At 42.9% G+C, this 26156-nt stretch overlaps 2 protein-coding genes across 2 annotated transcripts in view; one reads left to right on the top strand and one right to left on the bottom strand.

Moving 5' to 3' along the window:
- Window positions 1-13762, bottom strand: part of LOC139416724 (tyrosine-protein phosphatase non-receptor type 12-like) — a 35302-nt gene extending 21540 nt beyond the window's left edge. Inside the window, exons 1-8 of the mRNA XM_071165721.1 lie at window positions 13486-13762; window positions 8774-8882; window positions 8603-8679; window positions 8412-8507; window positions 7793-7831; window positions 7576-7647; window positions 6666-6725; window positions 2130-2272 (exon numbers count right to left, since the gene is read on the bottom strand). Of these exons, the coding sequence (XP_071021822.1) occupies window positions 2130-2272; window positions 6666-6725; window positions 7576-7647; window positions 7793-7831; window positions 8412-8507; window positions 8603-8679; window positions 8774-8882; window positions 13486-13587 (698 nt within the window). The 5' untranslated portion in view covers window positions 13588-13762. The remainder of the gene's footprint in view (window positions 1-2129; window positions 2273-6665; window positions 6726-7575; window positions 7648-7792; window positions 7832-8411; window positions 8508-8602; window positions 8680-8773; window positions 8883-13485) is intronic.
- A 2216-nt stretch (window positions 13763-15978) lies between these two features.
- The window catches only part of LOC139417594 (C4b-binding protein alpha chain-like), a 38704-nt gene continuing 28526 nt past the window's right edge, over window positions 15979-26156 (top strand). The window contains exons 1-3 of the mRNA XM_071166813.1: window positions 15979-16012; window positions 18996-19328; window positions 19417-19728. Coding sequence (XP_071022914.1) covers window positions 15979-16012; window positions 18996-19328; window positions 19417-19728 — 679 coding nt within the window. The remainder of the gene's footprint in view (window positions 16013-18995; window positions 19329-19416; window positions 19729-26156) is intronic.

The following is a 26156-nucleotide window of genomic DNA, read 5'->3' as shown; positions in this document are numbered from 1 at the left end:
CGTGGCACAGTCATAGGATGCCACCTTTCCAACAAGTCCGTTCTTCAAATTGCTGCCTAGCTAGAGCTGCCCTGGTCAACTGTAAGTGCTGTTATTGTGAAGTGGAAACGTCTAGGAGAAACAACGGCTCAGCCGCGAAGTGGTAGGCCATACCAACTTACAGAATGGTTGCAACACTCACTCCCGAGTTCCAAACTGCCTCTGGATGCAGTGTCACCATGGCCGGGCAGCCGCACGCAAGCCTTTGATCACCATGCACAATGCCAAGCGTCGGCTGGAGTGGTGTAAAGCTTCACCATCTGGCAGTTCGACAGAAGAATCTGGGTATGGAAGATGCCAGGAGAACACTACCCGCCCCAATGCATAGTGCCAACTGTAAAGTTTGGTGGAGAAGGAATAATGGTCTGGGGCTGTTTTTCATGGCTAGGCCCTTTAGTTCCAGTGAAGGGAAATCTTAACGCTACTGCATACAATGACATTCGAGATTATTCTGTACTTCCAACTTTGTGGCAACTGTTTGGGGAAGGTCCCTTTCCTGTTTCAGCATAACAATGCCCCTGTGCACAAAGCATGGTCCATACAGATATGTGTCGAGATCGGTGTGGAAGAACTTGATTGACCTGCACAGAGCTCTGACCTCAACTCCAACGAAAACCTTTGGGATGAATTGGAACTCCGACAGCGAGCCAGGCCTAATCGCCCAACATCAGTGCCCGACCTCGCTAATGCTGGTGGCTGAATGGAAGCAAGTCCCCGCAGCAATGTTCCAACATCTAGTGGAAAGTCTTCCCAGAAGAGTGGAAGCTGTTAAAGCAGCAAAGGGGGGAACAACTCTATATTAATGCCCATGATTTTGGAATAAGATGTTCGACAAGCAGGTGTCCATATATTTTTGGTCATGTAGTGTAGGTGATATGAGGGCAGCCCAGTCTCCCATGGAGAGTGAACTATTCCAAGGCAAACATGCCAGGAAGCAGATCTGTCACTTCATATGATGAAACCTTCCTATCCTCACCCCCGACTCTGGGTTTACTAACTGAGTAGAGAGGAGAGCATGGTTCTATGGCATGGCTAAACATTCCGTTCCTGGTGGTTCATCTATCTACTAGGAGGTGTGGGTATGTTTTGACGCGTTCTCTATACCACGCCTGGATGCCAGCCTGTTACACAGACACTACTATTAACTGACTACTGAAGTGTTATGCCATCTGACTGGGGCTTACTTGAGTGGAAAAAATCTGTAGCAATTGGGCCTAAATTAGGATGCTAAAGACGTCCTATTATAACCTTGTTATAGAGAGCAGGGTGAGGGGACATCGTGTGTTGTGGCAAACTCCTTTTTCTGGAGTGTAGTGCAACACGACTCAAGCCTATGTCAAACATGTTGGGTAACTTTCAAAGAGGAGACCTGTGTCCACCGCTGACATTTCCATGTGTACCACTGTGGTTGCAGCGTGGAAACACGCAATGTTCTCTCACTCGTCTTACTCATGAAAGACAGACGACTGAGTTAAAGGAGGACAGAGCTTAAAAACACAACCCTTTGAACATTCATCATCACTAAACTCTCAGATAACCCAAAGCTTTACAACAGGTTAGCGGTAACCATGGCAAGAGACAGTAAGAGAGAGGGGGAGATGTACAAGTGCTTGTTTGACAACCCACAGTGGTCTGTTGGCCACCCGCCCACACTCTTCCTGTCTATGTGTCTAAGAGAAGGGGAAGGTGACTGAGCTTAAAGGGCTCTACAACAGGATGCCCACAACAATGTGTTCTATCCACAGAACAATCACTTTTTCATGAGATAGGACCCCACAGCATATGACTGCTTAGCATCAGCCACAAAGGAGACCTATAACTGTAGAACTATTTACCATGCTTTATTGACTCCCGTTTCTGACAGTGATTCAAACTTCAGGTTAACTGTGTACTGTGTTGGTGTAATTTGGACTGATTCACTGTTGTAAGATGGTGGCTACTTGTGGTGGCTACTGTGTGTGTGTGTGTGTGTGTGTGTGTGTGTGTGTGTGTGTGTGTGTGTGTGTGTGTGTGTGTGTGTGTGTGTGTGTGTGTGTGTGTGTATGTGTGTGTGTGTGTGTGTGTGTGTGTGTGTGTGTGTTTGTGGAGACCTGCAGTGTATGCAGATGGGCACATCCCCATGGGCCTGGTAGGATCGCATCTCTTGCAGCAGCTCCAGGATGGGAGGGATGGTGTCAGGGACCCCATGGTCGGGCCAGTTGATATAGTGCAGCTGTCTCAGGGTCCGGCACCACTTATGGAAACACCACAGAGTTCAATATTAAAACAGACAGACAAACACACCAGGAAACATGTGTACTCACGCTGACTTCCTGTTTACCCCTACCCCACAGACAGACGAACACACCAGGAAACATGTGTACTCACGCTGACTTCCTGTTTACCCCTACCCCACAGACAGACGAACACACCAGGAAACATGTGTACTCACGCTGACTTCCTGTTTACCCCTACCCCACAGACAGACGAACACACCAGGAAACATGTGTACTCACGCTGACTTCCTGTTTACCCCTACCCCACAGACAGACGAACACACCAGGAAACATGTGTACTCACGCTGACTTCCTGTTTACCCCTACCCCATGAAATCAACTCAAAGTGTATTGGTCACGTACACAGTCTACTAGAGGTTATAGTGGGTGTGGCGAAATGCTTGTGTTAGTAGCTCCTAACATTGCAGTAAAATGTCAAACAAGTACACAAATGAATCAAAAACTAAAATCATCAATAAATCTCAGAATGATTACAATTAACCACCCAAATAACACTGTATCAGTAACCCAAGTGCAATCTATGCGTATATATACACCGAAAATATTATATTAAGAATGATATGTGCAGCAGTAGATATATTAGAGTGAGCTATGTCGAGAATTCAGAATCTAAATATGCAGTGTGAATAAACAGTGCAACTAAAATGCAATGTACAGTAGTAGATATATTAGAATGAGCTATGTAAGGCATCCGAGTCGGTCGTCAGTTGAATGGTGTTTCCTCCAACACGTTGGTGCAGTTGGCTTCCCGGGTTAAGCGGGTGGGTGTTAAGAAGCGCGGTTTGGCGGGTCATGTTTCGGAGGACGCATAACTCGACCTTCGCCTCTCCCAAGCCCATTGGGGAGTAGCAGCGATGAGACAAGATTGTAATTGGATCGCAATTAGATATCACAAAATTGGGGAGAATAAAAATAAGTGTCCAGCATCAATAGTCTAAGGGCCTGGGCTGGGTTTCTAATAAGCTGACATGGAATTGTTTTAAGACGGTCATACCAACGATCATTTAGCCATTCAATTTTGAATTTCAGGACCCCTGTAGGTCCAAAAAAGAAATGCATAAAACATTTACTTTAAGAAACATTGAATTTGGCCATACTGCTATTAGCCCATGGAAATACATTGATTGTCAAAAAATGAATCAATAGGAAGTTTGTTTTGAAATCAAGACGCAGGCCTCCTTACTGTCCCTAGAATTTCTAAGCAAACAGCTGGAGGCAGGGCTTTCTCCTACAGAGCTCCATTTTTATGGAATGGTCTGCCTACCCATGTCAGAGATGCACACTCGGTCTCGACCTATTGAAGACCCATCTCTTCAGTAGGTTCTATGATAGTGTAGCCTGGCCCAGCAGTGTGAAGGTGAACGGAAAGGCACTGGAGCAATGAACCGCCCTTGCTGTCTCTGCCTGGCCGGTTCTCCTCTCTCCACTGGGATTCTCTGCCTCTAACCCTATTGAGGGGCTGAGTCACTGGCTTACTGGTGCTCTTCCATGCCGTCCCTAGGAGGGGTGCATCACTTGAGTGGGTTGAGTCACTGACGTGATCTTCCTGTCCGGGTTGGCGCCCCCCCTTGGGTATGTGCCGTGGCGGTGATCTTCGTGTGGGTGGGGTTACACACTTTCACAGTGTTTTCCGATTCCTCCTGTCTCAGCCTCCAGTATTTATGCTGCAATAGTTTATGTGTCGGGGGGCTAGGGTCAGTCTGTTATATCTGGAGTATTTCTCCTGTCTTCGTTGTCCTGTGTGAATTGAAGTATGCTCTCTCTAATTCTCTTTCTTTCTTTCTCTCTCTCGGAGGACCTGAGCCCTAGGACCATGCCTCAGGACTATCTGGCCTGATGACTCCTTGCTGTCCCCAGTCCACCTGGTCGTGCTGCTGCTCCAGTTTCAACTGTTCTGCCTGCGGATATGGAACCCTGACTTGTTCATCGTCAAATGTATTTATATAGCCCTTCTTACATCAGCTGATATCTCAAAGTGCTGTACAGAAACCCAGCCTAAAACCCCAAACAGCAAGCAATGCAGGTGTAGAAGCACGGTTGCTAGGAAAAACTCTCTAGAAAGGCCAAAAACTAGGAAGAAACCTAGAGAAGAACCAGGCTATGAGGGGTGGCCAGTCCTCTTCTGGCTGTGCCGGGTGGAGATTATAACAGAACATGGCCAAGATGTTCAAATGTTCATAAATGACCAGCATGGTCAAATAATAATAATCACAGTAGTTTTCGAGGGTGCAGCAAGTCAGCACCTCAGGAGTAAATGTCAGTTGGCTTTTCATAGCCGATCATTAAGAGTATCTCTACCGCTCCTGCTGTCTCTAGAGAGTTCCTCTCTAGGTTCTTCCTAGGTTCCGGCCTTTCTAGGAAGATTTTCTACACCTGCATTGCTTGCTGTTTGGGGTTTTAGGGTGGGTTTCAGTTCAGCTGATGTAAGAAGGGCTTTATGAATACATTTGATTGATTAAAATACATTTGATTGATATAAGAAAGTGCAGAATAATATATATTTTTTTACTGTAGAGCAAAAAGGAGAACACCCAAACCGGTCAGACGCTACAGTTTTTATGAGAAGACCGATTTTCAGTATTGTCTCCTGGTCTGAGTAACACCGCTGTAGTTCTGCCACCTTCCACCGCGATGTGGAAGGCCGACATCAGCGGATGTGATGGATTGAGATGTAGCCCATACAAAAAAGCAGATATCTCTAACTTAAACAGAGATGGATTTCGATGGGGGGTCTCAAGCAGTGTTGGTTGTGAGTGAGTGAGTGGGTGAGTGAGTGGTTGAGTGGGTGAGTGAGTGGCAGGATACACGTGAGTCTAACTGGGCTAGACCGTCACCAACCCAGGGCATTAATACCTGCTCTCATAGATGGTGGCTACTTGTGTGTGTGTGTGTGTGTGGGTGTGTGTGTGTGTATGTGTGTGTGTCTTGTGTTTGTGTGTGTGTGAGAAAGTGATGCCACACTAATAACCCATCTGTTGCAACCGCCCAACTACGTGTGATAAAGTGAAAATCTGAGGCCCACACCCAACCCTAACCTGCAAATATAGAAAATGCGCAATAGGCTACAGTAAAGAGGGCAGAAATATTTTTGGGCAGAACTGATTTAGATATGTTTCTGCTTATAGTTTCTGACATTTTGATAGGCTATTTTTTTGTCAACTTGACAATAATTAGATAGATGCTGCAATCTAGTTGACACCAGTGAAGTTTACTCTGTCATCTTTCGCAGACGTTTAGAGACTGGGGAGAAAACACAATACATCAATAAACAACGGGGAGGATTTTCTGGTTGTCAGGAAAAAGAAAGCTGGGAAATACACCCAACGTGTTTCTGATAAGATTTCAGTTTGGCTTCGATGTGGTTGAAATACTTTCAGCTTTTACGATGCGTTCATGATGATGACAGCACCTTTACAGATGGTATCTAACTGAGCATTGCATTCTCTCAAGATTCAGGAAGAAAGAAATCTATTTCTTCACTCCTGTTCCCAAGTCAACATTTTGCCTATATTTGGTGTATCATTTTATTGCAATAAATGCTTAATATTAAGGCTGTAGCCATATTTGCACAGGACTAGTATTACTAGAGAACGTTGGTTATGTATTTATTACCCCAGAATGTCCGTTATTCCAGAGGTGCAATATTTTTTTATGATGCATTTGGCGATGTTCAGATCATTCACAGAACACATATAAACAGAAGCATTAACTGTGAAAGTTGACAAATGTAGGCCCTTCATGTATCGGCTATGCGGAGCACTTATTTCAATTCATCAAATCAGTTATTGTTTTGTCAAAATCTAAATCAAAAACCTGTCAAAATAATTTTTCTCAAAACACAGACCTCGTGGCTTGGTTTTTTCTCTGACATGCACTGTCAACTGTGAGACCTTATATAGACAGGTGTGTGGCTTTCCAAATCATGTCCAAACAATTGGATTTACCACAGGTGGACTCCAATCAAGTTGCAGAAACATCTCAAGGATGATCAATGGAAACAGGATGCACCTGAGCTCAACTTCAAGTCTCATAGCAAAGGGTCTGAATACTGAATAAATTAGGTGTTTCTGGTTTTTACTTTTAATAAATTTGCAAAATGTCTAACAACCTTTTTTCACTTTGTCATTATGGGCTATTGTGTGTAGATTGCTGAGATAATAAAAAATAAAAAAATGTAATCCATTTAGAATAAGGTTGTAAATAAGGCTGTAACGTAACAAAATATGGAAAATGTCAAGGGTTCGGAATACTTTCCGAAGGCACTGTATGTCTTGTTTGCAGATTCTTCACATGGCTGTTTCTAATTATCACTCCATCTCAGTTGATAATAAGGGTATAAACAGTTCTTACATTACGATAGGTCACCCTCAAGTGTCTGCTCACATAGTCCCCTTTACTTTCCTCTGAGTCCTGTACACAAACACACAGAGTTGGCAGTTTAGCTTTATTTTCACACAGAAAACCTGCAGGCGCTTTTCTTTTTAATTTGGGAATAACATTAGTTTACTACATGTACTTCACACATGAGGGATTATTCATGTTTATGCATATTTCAGGCATATTTGAGCAGAACCCTATAAATTAGAATCCTAACAGGAAAAAGTACTAAGCACATCAAGGGACTTTTGTATATGCCTGTATCTTTTTGTATCTGGCTTTTCAATAAGGTTGTATTCAACTACCATTCGTGACTACTACTAACTGTAGTGTTGATAACGTAGTTATGGTGTCAATGGCGTGGGTACTGGGAGCGGAGTCAGGTGCAGGAGAGCAGAGAGTTGTGAACAGGCGCACACTTTATTGAGGCAGGAGAAACCAACAGATGCACGCCACTGCGTCAAAACCTCCAGCCAATGCAAAAGTGCCAACGCGCAAACAGTCACAATAATACTGTATAAACACAATAACATACCTCGTGAAATAAAACACGGAATAAACGCATACCAGTAAAGCACGTCAACATAGACACGTAACACGAAACAATCTCACACAAAGACATGATGGGGAACAGAGGAATAAATACATGTAGTGTGATTGGGGAATGAAAACCAGGTGTGCAGGGAACAAGACAAAACAAATGGATACATGAAAAATGGAGCGGTGATGGCTAGAAAGCCGGTGACTGTGACCACCGAACGAACAAGGAGAGGGGCCGACTAGAGGGGCTGACTTCCGGAGGCCGGTTGTCTTGCGAGAGGACAAGAGAACCAACCAAAGCAGGAAGTGGTCAGAGAGAGGGAAGAAGTAGCCTACTACTCACGCAGTAAATAGTAAACGGGTCACAAACAAATGGCTCCTCTTGTTTCTCCGGCCAGTAGCGCTCACACTTTTTCTACAAAAGAGTATGTGGGTCACATTACAAACAATCTGTCTTCAATGTGCAGCAGGCTACAACACTGACCTAATATTTACCACAGTCTATGACTATGAAATGCAGTGTAATAATAAAGTAAACATGAGCATAGAGAGTGACTTACCCTGCCCATCTCATACTCCCTGCAAGCCATCACTATGACCTGATAGAAGACAAGATCCCCATCAGTGCAACATCACCAGAGAGAGAATGACAGGGGGTTGTTCTACCTCAAAAAGCATGAAAAATAGGATTTCAACACCCACCATCTCAGATTGTTCTGAAATCTTGGATGATCAAACAATACTCAGAGCCCCAGTTCAATACTACTTGTCAAGCATAGAGAACTGATAATATATCTAATCATCAACAACAAAAATCAAATCGATTTGATTGGATGTTTTATACTATAATTATTGAATAATATATTAATCATATGAATTAAAATGTGTTAGCTTAATTTTTCAGATATCAACTTATATTTCACCATCATAATGTTTCAGGAATGCTTATCCTATCTGTTTAATTACAGAAACAATTTCATAACAATCTGAGATGGTGGGTATTATGGCTTGCTGAAATGTCATGGAACAACCCTAGAGAGAGGAGAGACAGACAGACAGACAGACAGACAGACAGACAGACAGACAGACAGACAGACAGACAGACAGACAGAGAGAGAGAGAGGAAGAGTGAGTGAAAGAGACATACACACAGAGACTGACAGGCAGACAGAGTGGTACCTCTATATTGTACTCCCAGAGCATCCTCCAGAAGTCCAGCACGGTGTGGGGCAGAGGGCCCTGAGTGGCAATGTAGGCCCTGGCCCCTGACACTCCCTGGGGTTACAGAGCATATGGTCACACACCCTGGGACTCTACTGCAGATACTCTTCTATTGTGTCTTCTATTATACCAAGATCAAGTCACCCTACCTTGATGAAGCTGGCATTGATGTAGTCATTGTCATTCTTAGAGGTGGTAAGGGACAGCTTCACTCTGCTGTGGTCAACTGAGGTGAGATGATGACAGTATTGTAGTGAGGACTGCATAAATATACCACTTCAAACCACTACATTAGACTGTAACTGTAAAATGTGACTTACAGGGAACAATGTCCTTGTATCGGTTCTTCTTCACATTCTCCTGCTTCTCCGCTACTTTGGTGGGGTAGGTTTTGTCAGTGCGGTACTTGGTGGACTGGCGTTTGAGCCTCTGCAACAGTGAGAAGTGAGGAAAATAGAAAACAAAATACTAGGCATATACAGTGACACAATCATGAAGTGGAACGACATTTATTGGATATTTCAAACTTTTTTAACAAATCAAAAACTGAAAAATTGGGCGTGCAAAATTATTCAGCCCCTTTACTTTCAGTCCAGCAAACTCTCTCCAGAAGTTCAGTGAGGATCTCTGAATGATCCAATGTTGACCTAAATGACTAATGATGATAAATACAATCCACCTGTGTGTAATCAAGTCTCCGTATAAATGCACCTGCACTGTGATAGTCTCAGAGGTCCGTCAAAAGCGCAGAGAGCATCATGAAGAACAAGGAACACACCAGGCAGGTCCGAGATACTGTTGTGAAGAAGTTTAAAGCCGGATTTGGATACAAAACGATTTCCCAAGCTTTAAACATCCCAAGGAGCACTGTGCAAGCGATAATATTGAAATGGAAGGAGTATCAGACCACTGCAAATCTACCAAGACCTGGCCGTCCCTCTAAACTTTCAGCTCATACAAGGAGAAGACTGATCAGAGATGCAGCCAAGAGGCCCATGATCACTCTGGATGAACTGCAGAGATCTACAGCTGAGGTGGGAGACTCTGTCCATAGGACAACAATCAGTCGTATATTGCACAAATCTGGCCTTTATGGAAGAGTGGCAAGAAAGCCATTTCTTAAAGATATCCATAAAAAGTGGCGTTTAAAGTTTGCCACAAGCCACCTGGGAGACACACCAAACATGTGGAAGAAGGTGCTCTGGTCAGATGAAACCAAAATTGAACCTTTTGGCAACAATGCAAAACGTTATGTTTGGCGTAAAAGCAACACCCTGAACACCCCATCCCCACTGTCAAACATGGTGGTGGCAGCATCATGGTTTGGGCCTGCTTTTCTTCAGCAGGGACAGGGAAGATGGTTAAAATTGATGGGAAGATGGATGGAGCCAAATACAGGACCATTCTGGAAGAAAACCTGATGGAGTCTGCAAAAGACCTGAGACTGGTACGGAGATTTGTCTTCCAACAAGACAATGATCCAAAACATAAAGCAAAATCTACAAAAATAAACATATCCAGGTGTTAGAATGGCCAAGTCAAAGTCCAGACCTGAATCCAATCGAGAATCTGTGGAAAGAACTGAAAACTGCTGTTCACAAATGCTCTCCGTCCAACCTCACTGAGCTCGAGCTGTTTTGCAAGGAGGAATGGGGAAAAAATTCAGTCTCTTGATGTGCAAAACTTATAGAGACATACCCAAGCGACTTACAGCTGTAATCGCAGCAAAAGGTGGCGCTACAAAGTATTAACTTAAGGGGGCTGAATAATTTTGCACGCCCAATTTTTCAGTTTTTGATTTGTTAAAAAAGTTTGAAATATCCAATAAATGTCGTTCCACTTCATGATTGTGTCCCACTTGTTGTTGATTCTTCACAAAAAATACAGTTTTATATCTTTATGTTTGAAGCCTGAAATGTGGCAAAAGGTCGCAAAGTTCAAGGGGGCCGAATACTTTCGCAAGGCACTGTATGTATTTATTACCCCAGAATGTCCGTTATTCCAGAGGTGCAATATTTTTTCATGATGCATTTGGCAATGTTCAGTTCAATCCCACAAAAAGTTTAAAAAAACATTCACTGTGAAAGTCGATACGTATAGGCCCTTCATATACAGTGCATTCGTAAAGTATCCAGACCCCTTTCATTTTTTTACATTTTGTGACGTTACAGCCTTATTCTAAAATGTATTCAATTGTTTTTTCCCCTCAACAATCTACACACAAACCTTGTGAAAAAAAATATATATCACGTTTACATAAGTATTCAGACCCTTCACTCAGTACTTTGTTGAAGCACCTTTGGCAGCGATTACATCCTCGAGTCTTCTTGGGTGTGACGCTTGTAGCTTGGCACACCTTTATTTGGGGAGTTTCTCCCATTCTTTTCTGCAGATCCTTTCAAGCTGGATGGGGAGCATCGCTGCACAGCTATTTTCACGCCTCTCCAGAGATCGGTTTCAAGTCCGGGCTCTGGCTGGGCCACTTATTCAGAGACTTGTCCTGAAGCCACTCCTGCATTGTCTTGGCTGTGTGCTTAGGGTCATTGTCCTGTTAGAAGGTGAACCTTCATCCCAGGCTGAGGTCCTGAGAGCTCTGGAGCAGGTTTCATCAAGGATCTCTCTGTACTTTGTTCCATTAATCTTTCCGTCAATCCTGACTTGTCTCCCTGTCCCTGCCACTGAAAAACATCCACACTTCATGATTCTGACACCTTTAGGTGCCTTTTGGCAAACTCCAGGCGGGCTGTCGTGCCTTTTACTGAGGAGTGGCTTCCGTCTAGCCACTCTACCGTAAAGGCCTGATTGGTGGAGTGCTGCAGAGACGGTTGTCTTTCTGGAAGGTTCTCCCATCTCCACAGAGGAACGATAGAGCTCTGTCAGAGTGACCATCAGGTTCTTTTTCACCTCCCTGACCAAGGTCCTTCTACACCGATTGCTCAGTTTGGCCGGGCGGCCAGCACTAGGAAGAGTCTTGGTAGTTCCAAACTCCTTCCATTTAAGAATGATGGAGGCCACTGTGTTCTTGGTACCCTTCCCCAGATCTGTGCATCAGCACAATCCTGTTTCGGAGCTCTACGGATAATTATTTCAACCTCATGGATTGGTTTTTGCGCTGACATGCACTGTCAACTGTGGGGCCTTATATAGACAGGTGTGTGCCTTTCCAAATCATGTCCAATCAATTGAATTTACCACAGGCACCTGAGCTGAATTTCGAGTCTCATAGCAAAGGGTATAAATACTTATGTAAATAAGGTATTTCTGTTTTTATTTTTAATACGTTTGCAAAAATGTCTAAAAACCTGTTTTCACTTCGTCATTATGGGGTATTGTGTTTAGATTTATGAGGGGAACATTTTCTTTAATACATTTTAGAATAAGGCTTTAACGTAACAAAATGTGGAAAAAGTCAAGGGGTCTAAATACTTTATGAATGCACTGTATAGGCTATGCACAGCACATCTTTCAGCTTATGTAATTAGTTGTTTTCTTGCTCAAACCACGAGCAACACCTGTCAAACTCCGACATTTCTCTCAAAACATAGGGATTTCTATTCGCACGGGACTAGTATTATCAGAGGTCTTGGAGTTTGCCAAAACAGTATGTTATTCTGGTTAGTCAATGTCCACATTTCAGTTTCCATTTAACACATCTAAACAGTAGGCTACAAGTCCCCTGACATATTATAGGCCTATTTGAAGTCCCGTCATGTGACTGTTGAATTTGTATAGAGCCTCACAATCATCACACTTAACATAGCCGGCACTATTATCTTCCTCTTTTACCACTTCCCCAAATCTTTACTAAACATTACTTTTCTGGTCCTCCCTTCTCTTTATTTTAAACTCTCCTTTTGCAGCTTGTGTCTTATTGAATTAAACATCGACAATGTCCTTTTTGCCTCCGCGGATTGACGTTAACTTCTTCTGCCCTTCCCAGAAGCTTTGTTTGGCGATTGGCTGTGTAGGCTATTTGGCGCGTGTAGGCTACAGTTAAACCCTAACGTTTAGGCTTATGCAGTAATACCAGATAGCCTAAAATAATGAAAGAAAAACCTCAATGTAGACTATATAAACTGCACAATAATTACATTTATGGATTTTTTACGGTATTGCTTCTCTTTATTCAACCCGCCTGGCACCCACCCGCCCTTCAGCCACACAATGTGCATGTGTGTATGTGTGTGTGTATATCTGTGTGTATATGTGTGTGCGTTTATGTGTGTGTGTATATCTGTGTGTATATGTGTGTGTATATATGTATTTGTGTTTATGTGTGTATGTGTGTATGTGTGTGTATGTGCGTACAGGGTGGTGAGGCAGGGGGGTTCTGCATCCGTAACATCAAATTTGGCCCCCATCTTACTTATATGGGGGCCTTCAGAAACAGGCAGCAGTGCAATAAGAGGAAGCTCATAAGCAGTAGTTGGGGACTGACTGACACAATCCATACAGAAACAACCCATACAGAAACAACCCATACAGAAACAACCCATACAGAAACAACCCACACAGAAACCACCCCTACAGGAACAACCCACAGAGAAACAACCCACACAGAAACAACCCACACAGGAACAACCCACAGAGAAACAACCCACACAGAAACAACCCACACAGGAACAACTCACACAGAAACAACCCATAGAGAAACAACCCACACAGAAACAACCCACACAGGAACAACTCACACAGAAACAACCCATACAGAACAACCCATACAGAAACAACCCATACAGAAACAATCCATACAGGAACAACCCATACAGGAACAACCCGCACAGAAACAGCATAACATAAATAGTATGTCTCTGAACATGGCGTTCTTTTGTGAAATTCTTCTTGGAAAATTTCACAACAGCACTCTCTCTTTGTCCACACACACTCACATAAAAACAAATACACTCCCTCACATGCTCTCGATGTTTAGACAAACTGTAAACACTCAGCATCACAGGACAGGCCAACTCATAAGACTAAATCCACTTTTTTATACAGTGAGAAAAGTAATCAAATAAATAGATGAACTCACTGAGAACTCCCCTGTGAAGCCACTCTCTGCTTCCTCCTCCTCAGCCTCTTTGCTCTCCACTTGAGCCAGGAAGCCCCTCAGTATCCAGGCTTGCTGCTCCATGGCTGGGCTGCTGGGGCTACGCGTGTGCTGCTGCTGCCTGGCATGTCAGGACACAGAGGGCCACGGGACCTGGGGACAGGGTTTGGGCGGCTGGGGGTGTCTCTGTTCCAAGGGGCCTGGTGAGAGGCACAAGGCACTGTCAGAGCTGTTGTCAGTTCAAGGAGGCAGCAGCAGCAAGCTAAAAGGTTCTGTGGTCAGTTTAAAAAAATATCACCACACCCCCTTGTGTGTCTCTCACTGGGTCCTAGAGCCAGCCATGCTCCGAAGCACCTCATTGGGGTGTGTGTGTGAGCAAGAGAGAGATAGAGGGAGCGAGATAAAGAGAAAGATAGAAAGAAAGATACAGTGAGAGAGGCACAGACACAAACACAGAGGGAGAAGGGAGATAAATGTGCACACACATGCTTGAACAGCCCTAGAGCAGGGTTTCCAAAACTAATTCCGGGGCCCCCCTGGGGACATGTTTTGGTTCTTGCCCTAGCACTACACAGCTGATGCAGATAATCTACGTTTGATGATTAGTTGGTTATTTCAGTCAGCTTTGTAGTGCTAGGGCAAGAACCAAAACGTGTATCCAAGGGCTGCCCCAGGACCGAGTTTGGGAAACCCTGCCCTAGAGCGTGCCGGAGGCGGTCCAGCCTGTTGAACCACATTCAGGACATGGAGGAGAGAGGGAGAGCCAGGAGGAGAGAGGGAGGGCCAGGAGGGAGAGTCCAGGAGGGAGGGGCCAGGAGGGAGAGGCCAGGAGGGAGGGGCCAGGAGGGAGAGGCCAAGAGGGAGAGTCCAGGAGGGTGGGGCCAGGAGGGAGAGGCCAGGAGGGAGGGGCCAGGAGGGAGGGGCCAGGAGGGAGAGGCCAGGAGGGAGGGGTGGTGTGGAGTCAAGGTGAAGGCTGGCTAGATCCTGTAAGACAGACTCCCTCTCTCTTTCTGTCTGGCATCTTCCCCCACAGTCCAGCTGGAAAGATCCATGTTAATCTATCGGGTAGAATTGCAGAGATGCTATGGTGCTAAAGCTGTCTAAACAGTTCCTATTGGATCTACTGCGAGAGAGAGAGAGAGAGAGAGAGAGAGAGAGAGAGAGAGATAGAGAGAGAGAGAGAGAGAGAGAGAGAGAGAGAGAGAGAGAGAGAGAGAGAGAGAGAGAGAGAGAGAGAGAGAGAGGGGGAGAGAGAGGGAGAGAGAGAGAAAGTGAGAGAGAGAGTGAGAGAGAGAGAGAGAGAGAGAAAGAGAGAGAGAGAGAGAGAGAGAAAGAGAGAGAGAGAGAGAGAGAGAATCAAAGTTCCAGTACCAGTTGTACTCATATTGACAGTGTCATGTCTTCTATAAACAATATATTAGTACAAGTACTTACTTGGTACATTCACTTTCCCTCTTCTGCTTGTAGTGACTATTGTCAGACCAACTCCTGTGTTGTTGCTTGTGTGTGTAATACCTGTGTGTGTAATCGCTGTGTGTGCAATCTCTGTGTGTGCAATGTCTCTGTGTGTAATCTCTGTTTGTGTCATCTCTGTGTATGCCATCTCTATGTGTGTGATCTCTGTGTGTGTAATCTCTGGGTGTGTGATCTCTATGTGGGAAATCTCTGAGTGTGTAATATATGTGTGGGTAATCTCTGTGTGTGTTGCCACCTGATGGAGATACAACTGACAGAAGAGGTTTAACTACCTACTGACAGGTACAGTTATCTCAACTCTACTGAGACAGCTGATTGTCCAGCATTACAGAAACACGGTGAGGAAGCTGCCATGATTACACTACAGTCATTTGGAGGAAATTTAGGCTGGAGAGTCAGTACACAAGTATCACCAAAGTCAGATTAATTTGGTTTAATTTTCAGCATCTGGATTTTACTTTCTCAATAAAGTAAAATTCAAAACCAAAGAATCACATGTTGGCAGTGATCACCAATCAACAGGTTCCCCTTTTCTTTATGTACTAGGGTGACACATAGTGGAAGGTCTATAAAATTGCATAATTGAATGGTCCTGGAGTAGAATGGTTCCAAGTAGTCGTACTCTCCACCCCCGACAAATAACTATTTGAAGCAGCATAGGCCTATACATTTTAACGTTGTATTATGTAAGATTATGTATTATGGATGATTAAACCAAAACCAAATTCATCTGAGCCTAATACTGTATATCAGTGAAATTGAACAGGGTGAATAATGCCAATTGGATCTCGTTATAGAGGGTCTATTCACATCCTCTGCACACCTCTGAAGCTCTCTTAGCAGAGGAGGATGCCGCACTAACCACAGTCCATTTCAGTGACATCCTGTCTCATCATCAAAACGACACTTCATCTTACAATAACCTCGTTCACAAGTTTAATTGCTATTGTATAGGTTCAGAGATAGAGACGGCTGGTGGAGGACATTAGTCTTACCATGATGAGGGTCCTTTATCTCCTGTTGCTCTGTGAAAGTAAGTATATTTTAATCAACTTTTAAATGTAGTAATTACAACGTGGTTATAGTTCCTTTTCAACCAGTTTGTTTGAAAGAAATTTCCTGTTTTCATGCTCTCACAATTGTACATAACATTTCTTGATATCAAAGGAATTGTCACGTTCTGACCATAGTTCTCTTATTTTATTCTTTGTTTTAGTATGGTCAGGGCGTGAGTTGGGGTGGGCAGTCTATGTTTGTTTTTCTATGTTGTTTTTTGTGTTCGGCCTAGTGTGGTTCTCAATCAGAGGCAGGTGTCGTTAGTTGTATCTGATTGAGAATCATACTTTTGGTTGGTGGGTGTTTGTTTCCGTGTGAGTGTTTTGGCCACACGGTACTGTTTCGGTTTTGTAAATTCACGTTGTTATTTTCTGTTTAGTGTTCTGAGTTTGAATTAAAAATCATAATGAACACTTACAACGCTGCACCTTGGTCCGATCCTTCTTCCACCAACGACAACCCTTACAGGGATGAACATAAATACAGTAACAATAGAATTCCTCTGAAACTGTATTCAGCATAGTTTGTCCTACTTACGCCTGTCTGTGACTACATAATGATATCAAACCACAACTGTGTTGATTTTTTTCTCGGTCTGATTAACGCTCACACCCTTTTTTCCAATCATATACATTATCATTATCAACAGGGTTGCCATTATATACAGTACCAGTCAAAAGTTTGGACACATTTGCTTCAACACCTGCATTGCTTGCTGTTTTGGGTTCTTGGCTGGGTTTCTGTACAGCACTTTGAGATATCAGCTGATGTACGAAGGGCTATATAAATACATTTGATTTGATTTGACTTACTCATTCAAGGGTTTTTCTTTATTTGTAATATTTTCTACATTGTAGAATACTAGTGAAGACATCAGAACTAGGAAATAACATATATGGAATCATTTAGTAACCAAAAAAGTATTAAAAAAATTCAAATATATTTTATAGTTGAGATTCTTCAAAGTAGCCACCCTTTGCCTTGACGACAGCTTTGCACACTCTTGGAATTCTTTCAACCAGTTTCATGAGGTAGTCGCCTGGAATGCATTTCAAATAACAGGTGTGCCTTGTTAAAAGTTAATTTGTGGAATTTCTTTCCTTCTTAATGTGTTTGAGCCCATCAGTTGTGTTGTGACAAGGAAGGGGAGGTATACAGAAGATAGCCCTATATGGTAAAATACCAAGTCCATATTATGGCAAGAACAGCTCAAATAAGCAAAGAGAAAAGACCAAGTCCATCATTACTTTAAGACATGAAGGTCAGTCAATATGGAACATTTTAAGAATGTTGAACGTTTCTTCAAGTGCAGTCGCAAAAACCATCAAGCGCTATGATGATACTGGCTCTCATGAGGACCGCCACAGGAATGGAAGACCCAGAGTTACCTCTGCTGCAGAGGATAAGTTCATTAGAGTTACCAGCCTATGCTTCACATAGTTCAAGTAACAGACATCTCAACATCAATTGTTCAGAGGACACTGCGTGAATCAGGCCTTCATGGTCGAATTACTGCAAAAAAAACACTACTAAAGGACACCAATAATAAGAGGAGACTTGCTTGGGCAAAGAAGGACAAGCAATGGACATTAGACCGGTGGAAATCTGTGCTTTGATCTGATGAGTCCAAATTGAGATTTGTGGTTCCAACTGCTGTGTCTTTGTGAGACGCTGAGTAGGTGGACAAATGATCTCCGCATGTGTGTGATGGTGTGTGGGTGCTTTGCTGGTGACACTGTCAGTGATTTATTTACAATTCAAGGCACACTTAACCAGCATGGCTACCACAGCAATGATACGTCATCCCATCTGGTTTGCGCTTAGTGGGACTATCATTTGTTTTTCAACAGGATAATGACCCAATACACCTCCAGGCTGTGTAAGGGCTAAGAAGGATAGTGATGAAGTGCTGCATCAGATGACCTGGCCTCCACAATCCCCCCGACCTCAACCCAATTGAGATGGTTTGTGATGAGTTGGACTGCAGAGTGAAGGAAAAGCAGCCAACAAGTGCTCAGCATATGTGGGAACTCCTTCAAGACTGTTGGAAAAGCATTCCAGGTGAAGCTGGTTGAGAGAATGCCAAGAGTGTGCCAAGCTGTCATCAAGGCAAATGGTGGCTACTTTGAAGAATCTAAAATCTAAAATCTAAAATATATTTGAAAATAAAAATAGTAAAAATAAAGTAAAGTCACTGGAATTTCATAATTCCTATTAATTATACAGTCTATTTTATAAGAATTTGTATGATTCCTATTTGCATAAAATAGACAGAGACCAGTCTTATCAAAATTAGATAATAGTATTTATTCTCGGAGCGCGTTGCCATGTAACCACGAACAACAGTTTATATGCAAAATATGACGTCACCATTCAGCAGACAGTTCCAGCTAATGGAAAACCTGAGAAAACACACTCTGCCTTATCTAAACATTCCAGAGCTAAGTTGAGTCGGTTCAACCATAGGTTAACGACCCTTTCTGCTTACTTAAAAACCCACACTTCCAGTCTTCTCCAACCTGGCTGAAATTGTATTTATTTTATTTAATTACCCCCTGTTACATGCTCCACAATCCCTTCCTCATGAATTAATATTGTTAATCAGATATACTAAAACAGAGTAAGTTTCATTAGTTATTTCAAATGTAGATATTGTTTAGTCATTATTCATATAATTCCTAACATAAAGAAAACCCGTCGAATGAGGAGTTGTGTCCAAACTTTTGACTGGTACTGTATATACTGTATATGAAGTAGATATGTACCTGCACAGTATATTTTCTTACACCACTGATGAGGACCATTTACTGCATACAGAATACTATTCAGGGTACATCAGCACACAGGAAATGCTATTTTCAACCTGCAGAACATATTTAAAAAGACATTCTGTAGGTCTGAAAGGGCTGTTGACCAACAATGATGATTTATCTAACTATTTGTTGTGTTTCTTTTCCCAGCAAGTGTCCAGCTTCAGTGTGACAAAACAGTAATCCAGGCCAATGTTGGGAGTGGATTCAGTCTGCTCTGCCAGTACCAAACAAACCGGTACCTCTTCAGTAAGAAGTACTGGTGTCGTGGGGAGTCTAGGTCGACCTGTGTTATTCTAATGGACTCGGATCACCTCACCAACAGAGAGCTCAGACACAGGTCTCAGATCATAGATGCACAGCGAAGGGGGTTGGTCATCATCATGACAGATCTCAAGTTAGAGGATACTGGAGTGTACTGGGTTGGGATCGATAAAATCCATGCTGATATCATGACTTCCATCAATCTAATTGTGACATTTGGTAAGATTATTTGTGCTCTTTACTTTTACTGGCAGTTTCCCCTTCCCCTTTTCTTTTGCATTATCCAAATAACATCTCTCTCTCCCAGTGGCAGTGTCCAAACCCATGGTATGGCCCCTGAGTTCAATGGGAGACACTTGCTGGGGCCAGCCTGTGACAGTGCACTGTGCTAGTGCAAAGGGCACAAGTGTCCAGTACACCTGGTACCAATCCACCCAACCCCAGGACATCCAGTTTCAGAGCTCAGCAGACCTGCACCTACACTGTGGCATTGTGGAAGAAGACAGCCAGTACTACTGCAGTGCCAGCAACGATGTGAGCAGCCAGCATAGTGGGATGGTTTCGGTGCAGGTTCTGAAGCCCTCTGAGGAGGACTGCATCTATCGTTTTGCTATGGAGGGTAAGTGCTAAAAAAAATATTTTGAATGTAGTTGATTAAGTAGGAACAAATTAAATCAGCAAAACTAAAACACATCAGCAAAACTACATACTAAGTAGACACCCAAGTTAATTTATCCTAAACATGTAGCTTCTCATTACAATAAAATGTAAAGTAAAGTATAATAACTATTTCCAATCCATGCATATGTACTTTAACACCACCAGGCCAGAGAAGCTATGACTGTAGTGACAGACTGAAGACAAGCACAGCCACACCTCTGCGTTCTACTGGCCATCTGACAGAAGAACCCTATCAACCTGGAACCAACAGCAACCTGTCCTCAACAATCAATCAAACACACCAGGATTGGCATTACAGTAGGTCAGAACCGTGTCACCTCTATGTAACCTCTGTGTAACCTCTGTGTATCTATTTCCACCAGATCCACATTAGCACACCTTGAGCTGAAGCCTGTTACCCAGTAACATAATGTGACATGTCTTGAAGAACCAGTGCAGCTAGACTTCCTTTGATGTGATCAATCTGTCAGCATGTTATGTACAGTATATCACAAAAGTGAGTACACCCCTCACATTTTTGTAAATATTTGAGTATATATTTTCATGTGACAACACTGAAGAAATGACACTTTGCTACAATGTAAAGTAGTGAGTGTACAGCTTGTATAACACTGTAAATCTGCTGTCCCCTCAAAATAACTCAATACACAGCCATTAATGTCTAAACCGCTGGCAACAAAAGTGAGTACACCCCTAAGTGAAAATGTCCAAATTGTGCCCAAAGTGTCAATATTTTGTGTGGCCACCATCATTTTCTAGCACTGCCTTAAACTTATTGGGCATGGAGTTCACCAGAGCTTCACAGGTTGCCACTGGAGTCCTCTTCCACTCCTCCATGACGAAATCACGGAGCTGGTGGATGTTAGAGACCTTGCACTCCTCCACCTTCCGTTTGATGCTCAATAGGGTTTAGGTCTGGAGACATGCTTGGCCAGTCCATCACCTTTACCCTCAGCTTCTTTAGCAAGGCACTGATCGTCTTGGAGGTGTGTTTGGGGTTGTTATCATGTTGGAATACTGCCCTGCAGCCCAGTCTCCGAAGGGAGGGGGATCATGCTCTGCTTCAGTATGTCACAGTACATGTTGGCATTCATGGTTCCCTCAATGAACTGTAGCTCCCCAGTGCCGGCAGCACTCATGCAGCCCGACCATGACACTCCCACCACCATGCTTGACTGTAGGCAAGACACACTTGTCTTTGTACTCCTCACCTGGTTGCCGCCACACACGCTTGACACCATCTGAACCAAATAAGTTTATCTTGGTCTCATCAGACCACAGGACATGGTTCCAGTAATCCATGTCTTTAGTCTGCTTGTCTTCAGCAAACAGTTGAATGGTGTTTTGGCTGGCTTCCGGGTTAAGTGGGTGGGTGTTAAGAAGCGCAGTTTGGCGGGTCATGTTTCAGAGGACGCCTGAGTCCATTGGGGGTAAAATACAACAACAACAACAAAAATATATATAAATAAAAGAGTTGGTGTTTTACCCAATAAATTACTGGACGTTTTTATATATAGAAGTTTATATATATATACAGTATATATTATTATAGGTTACAGTTTGTTCGCCGTTAGTCAGCACCTCTACACTAAATCATTTTCTCTACACTAAATCAAGCTCATGCTTTTTATTATGGAAATATAAATAGACATGGTTTTAAAAAGGTAGTGGTAATATTTCATTCAGTACAGAAATTGGCTGTTGATGGATAGGGTCAACATAGGCCTTGCTGCTTTGCCTAGCTTCATTCGTTGCATTGAGACAATTTCATATTTTGTGTATGTGCATTGCCTTAACATGTTGTGGAGGTAAGCCTGGGGTAAGCTCTGTACATTTCAGCATGTCTACATAATTTGGTGCTGAATGAAGCTAGCTAAACAACTTGATAAATGGACACTATACTTCACCTCAAAAAAGGCTACAAGCTCATGTAAAGTTGGCAACTGAACTACAGTGCCTTGCGAAAGTATTCGGCCCCCTTGAACTTTGCGACCTTTTGCCACATTTCAGGCTTCAAACATAAAGATATAAAACTGTATTTTTTTGTGAAGAATCAACAACAAGTGGGACACAATCATGAAGTGGAACGACATTTATTGGATATTTCAAACTTTTTTAACAAATCAAAAACTGAAAAATTGGGCGTGCAAAATTATTCAGCCCCTTTACTTTCAGTGCAGCAAACTCTCTCCAGAAGTTCAGTGAGGATCTCTGAATGATCCAATGTTGACCTAAATGACTAATGATGATAAATACAATCCACCTGTGTGTAATCAAGTCTCCGTATAAATGCACCTGCACTGTGATAGTCTCAGAGGTCCGTTAAAAGCGCAGAGAGCATCATGAAGAACAAGGAACACACCAGGCAGGTCCGAGATACTGTTGTGAAGAAGTTTAAAGCCGGATTTGGATACAAAAAGATTTCCCAAGCTTTAAACATCCCAAGGAGCACTGTGCAAGCGATAATATTGAAATGGAAGGAGTATCAGACCACTGCAAATCTACCAAGACCTGGCTGTCCCTCTAAACTTTCAGCTCATACAAGGAGAAGACTGATCAGAGATGCAGCCAAGAGGCCCATGATCACTCTGGATGAACTGCAGAGATCTACAGCTGAGGTGGGAGACTCTGTCCATAGGACAACAATCAGTCGTATATTGCACAAATCTGGCCTTTATGGAAGAGTGGCAAGAAGAAAGCCATTTCTTAAAGATATCCATAAAAAGTGTTGTTTAAAGTTTGCCACAAGCCACCTGGGAGACACACCAAACATGTGGAAGAAGGTGCTCTGGTCAGATGAAACCAAAATTGAACTTTTTGGCAACAATGCAAAACGTTATGTTTGGCGTAAAAGCAACACAGCTCATCACCCTGAACACACCATCCCCACTGTCAAACATGGTGGTGGCAGCATCATGGTTTGGGCCTGCTTTTCTTCAGCAGGGACAGGGAAGATGGTTAAAATTGATGGGAAGATGGATGGAGCCAAATACAGGACCATTCTGGAAGAAAACCTGATAGAGTCTGCAAAAGACCTGAGACTGGGACGGAGATTTGTCTTCCAACAAGACAACAATGATCCAAAACATAAAGCAATGGTTCAAAAATAAACATATCCAGGTGTTAGAATGGCCAAGTCAAGGTCCAGACCTGAATCCAATCGAGAATCTGTGGAAAGAACTGAAAACTGCTGTTCACAAATGCTCTCCATCCAACCTCACTGAGCTCGAGCTGTTTTGCAAGGAGGAATGGGAAAAAAAATTCAGTCTCTCGATGTGCAAAACTGATAGAGACATACCCCAAGCGACTTACAGCTGTAATCGCAGCAAAAGGTGGCGCTACAAAGTATTAACTTAAGGGGGCTGAATAATTTTGCACGCCCAATTTTTCAGTTATTGATTTGTTAAAAAAGTTTGAAATATCCAAAAAATGTCGTTCCACTTCATGATTGTGTCCCACTTGTTGTTGATTCTTCACAAAAAAATACAGTTTTATATCTTTATGTTTGAAGCCTGAAATGTTGCAAAAGGTCGAAAAGTTCAAGGGGGCCGAATACTTTCGCAAGGCACTGTATGTCGTTGAGTAGCTCAAACTGTGCATGTCTCCATTAAACGCCATCTTAACTGTCTTAATATGGCATCAATGCACTATTGTATTCACAGTGCATTTGGAAATTATTCAGACCCCTTCTCCTTTTCCACATTTTGTTACGTTACAGCATTTTTCTAAAATGAATTAAATAAAACATTTCCCCCATCAATCTACACACAATATCCCATAATGACAAAGCAACATTTGGCAAATGTATTCCTCTGTGGAGATGGTAGAAACTTCCAGAAAGACAACTATCTCTGCAACACTCCACCAATCAGGCTTTTATGGTAGAGTGGCCAGACCGAAGCCACTCCTCAGTAAAAGGCACATGACAGCTCGCTTGGAGTTTGCCAAAAGGCACCTAAAGGACTCTCAGACCATGGGAAACAAGAGCAAGCTCTGATCTTATGAAACCAAGATTGAACTCCTTGGCCTGAATGCCAAATGTCACATCTGGAAGAAACCTGGCACAATCCCTAAACTGAAGCATTTCTAAAAACCTGTTTTTGCTTTGCCATTATGAGGTAGTGTGTGTAGATTGACAATTGAATACATTTTAGAACAAGGCTGTAAAAAAATGTGGAAGTATTCAAGGGGTCTGAATACTTTCCGAAAGTACTGTAGGAATGAATGGTGTCATGTGATCGATAGCTTTGTCCATTCATACAATCATTGTTCCAGAGCAGACAATCATTGGTCCAGAATAACGGGTGATATGTCTGTAATTTTGCCAGTACTTGAGGGGTGTGGCTGTGGTTGTCTGTGTTAACTATGCACACTCACAGGGCCCTATGCACCACACACACTGATACTCCAACACACATACAAAACACTCACTCCATCATTTGCTCAAACACATAATATGCACATACATTAATACTGAATTGAAACACACCCACTCACATACAATCATAATTTTTGCTGCTGCTACTCTGATTATCATATACCCTGACGCCTAGTCACCTTACCCCTATACATACTGTATCAATCGCTATCGATCCAGGAGCCTGGACATTGTACATATGGTACTGGAACTGACCCTGTATATAGTATGCTTACTTTATCGTGTTCTTGTTTTTATATCTTGTGCGTTTTTGTTATTTTTAGTATTACATTGTTATTGATTACTGCATTGTTGAGGTTAAAGCTAGCAAGATAGGCATTTCACTGTACTTGTGCATGTAGCATTAAAACTAACATGTCATGTGCAGTTAGACTTCCCCTTGCAGTGGTCAAATGTGGTACGTTGTTTGATTGCAGTGTAGTGAATGTTTCCAGAGAGGCACAGTGCTGTGAAAGATTGCAGAGGTGTAGACCAGGCCTGGGCAAAGACCGACCCGGGGGCCATATGCGGCCTGCGACCTGATTCAATAGAGCCTGTGGAATAATGCTCAGATCACATATAGAATTTGCGATAGTAAAGTTTTGAAAAAATGTATTTGTTATTCAAATTAAAATCCCAATGAATACTCTCTTCGTGTAATGATTTAACTCCCACCGCTTGTGGGACACTTATTTTGTAGGCACACATAAATAACAAATGCATGAGGACAGACAGTGAAAACCGGCTGACACATGTCACAGTTTCAAATAGTAGCTAGCTAGAAATTGCACAAAAATGAGTTTTTCAAAGAACAGCATCTGCTTCCAACTCACACCCTCAAACACATAGATCCCCTGAACGCAGCTCACTTTCCAGCCCACTTTCCAGCTCACACTCTCAAACACATAGATCCCCTGAATGCAGTATACTCTCCAAATCCCAATCCCCTGAATTCTAATCACCTGTTCACATATCTGTATGTCATTATCACACACTATTTAGTTCAGTTCTTTGCACCCCATCACTGTGAGGTATTGTTTGTTTTTTGACACACTTATTTTTCGGGGGGCTGTTTTTCCCCGTGAGTTACTCCTCCCGTGTATGATAGTTTTTGCCTGCCTCACTAACAATGCCCTTTTGCCTATTCACTACCGGTACTGTAGCCTATCGGATTTCCTGTTATCAACCTATATTCTGATCTCACGGACGACGTTACTATCCTTTTTCCTGCCTGTACTGTTGCCTTTTTGGACCCCCTGTGTCTGACCTTCTTCCTGCCCTTGGACCCAGCTACCTGCCTCCTCCTGTGGTCCTTTACAAATAATCACCTGTTGCGCCCTGCACTTGAAACCAGCTCTCTGTCTCCCATCGTGTTCATTACAGGTGTGTGCATACAGTGGGGAGAACAAGTATTCAATACACTGACGATTTTGCAGGTTTTCCTACTTACAAAGCATGTAGAGGTCTGTCATTTTTTTTATCATAGGTACACTTCAACTGTGAGAGACGGAATCTAAAACAAAAATCCAGAAAATCACATTGAATGATTTTTAAGTAATTAATTTGCATTTTATTGCATGACATAAGTATTTGATCACCTACCAACCAGTAAGAATTCCGGCTCTCCCAGACCTGTTAGTTTTTCTTTAAGAAGCCCTCCTGTTCTCCACTCATTACCTGTATTAACTGCACCTGTTTGAACTTGTTACTTGTATAAAGGACACCTGTCCACACACTCAATCAAACAGACTCCAACCTCTCCACAATGGCCAAGACCAGAGAGGGTGTAAGGACATCAGGGATAAAATTGTAGACCTGCACAAGGCTGGGATGGGCTACAGGACAATAGGCAAGCAGCTTGGTGAGAAGGCAACAACTGTTGGCGCAATTATTAGAAAATGGAAGAAGTTCAAGATGACGGTCAATCACCCTCGGTCTGGGGCTCCATG

This window comes from Oncorhynchus clarkii, chromosome 9 (assembly GCF_045791955.1).
Source record: "Oncorhynchus clarkii lewisi isolate Uvic-CL-2024 chromosome 9, UVic_Ocla_1.0, whole genome shotgun sequence".
NCBI classification, from domain to species: domain Eukaryota; kingdom Metazoa; phylum Chordata; class Actinopteri; order Salmoniformes; family Salmonidae; genus Oncorhynchus; species Oncorhynchus clarkii.
This window is presented reverse-complemented; position numbering and strand designations above follow the sequence as displayed.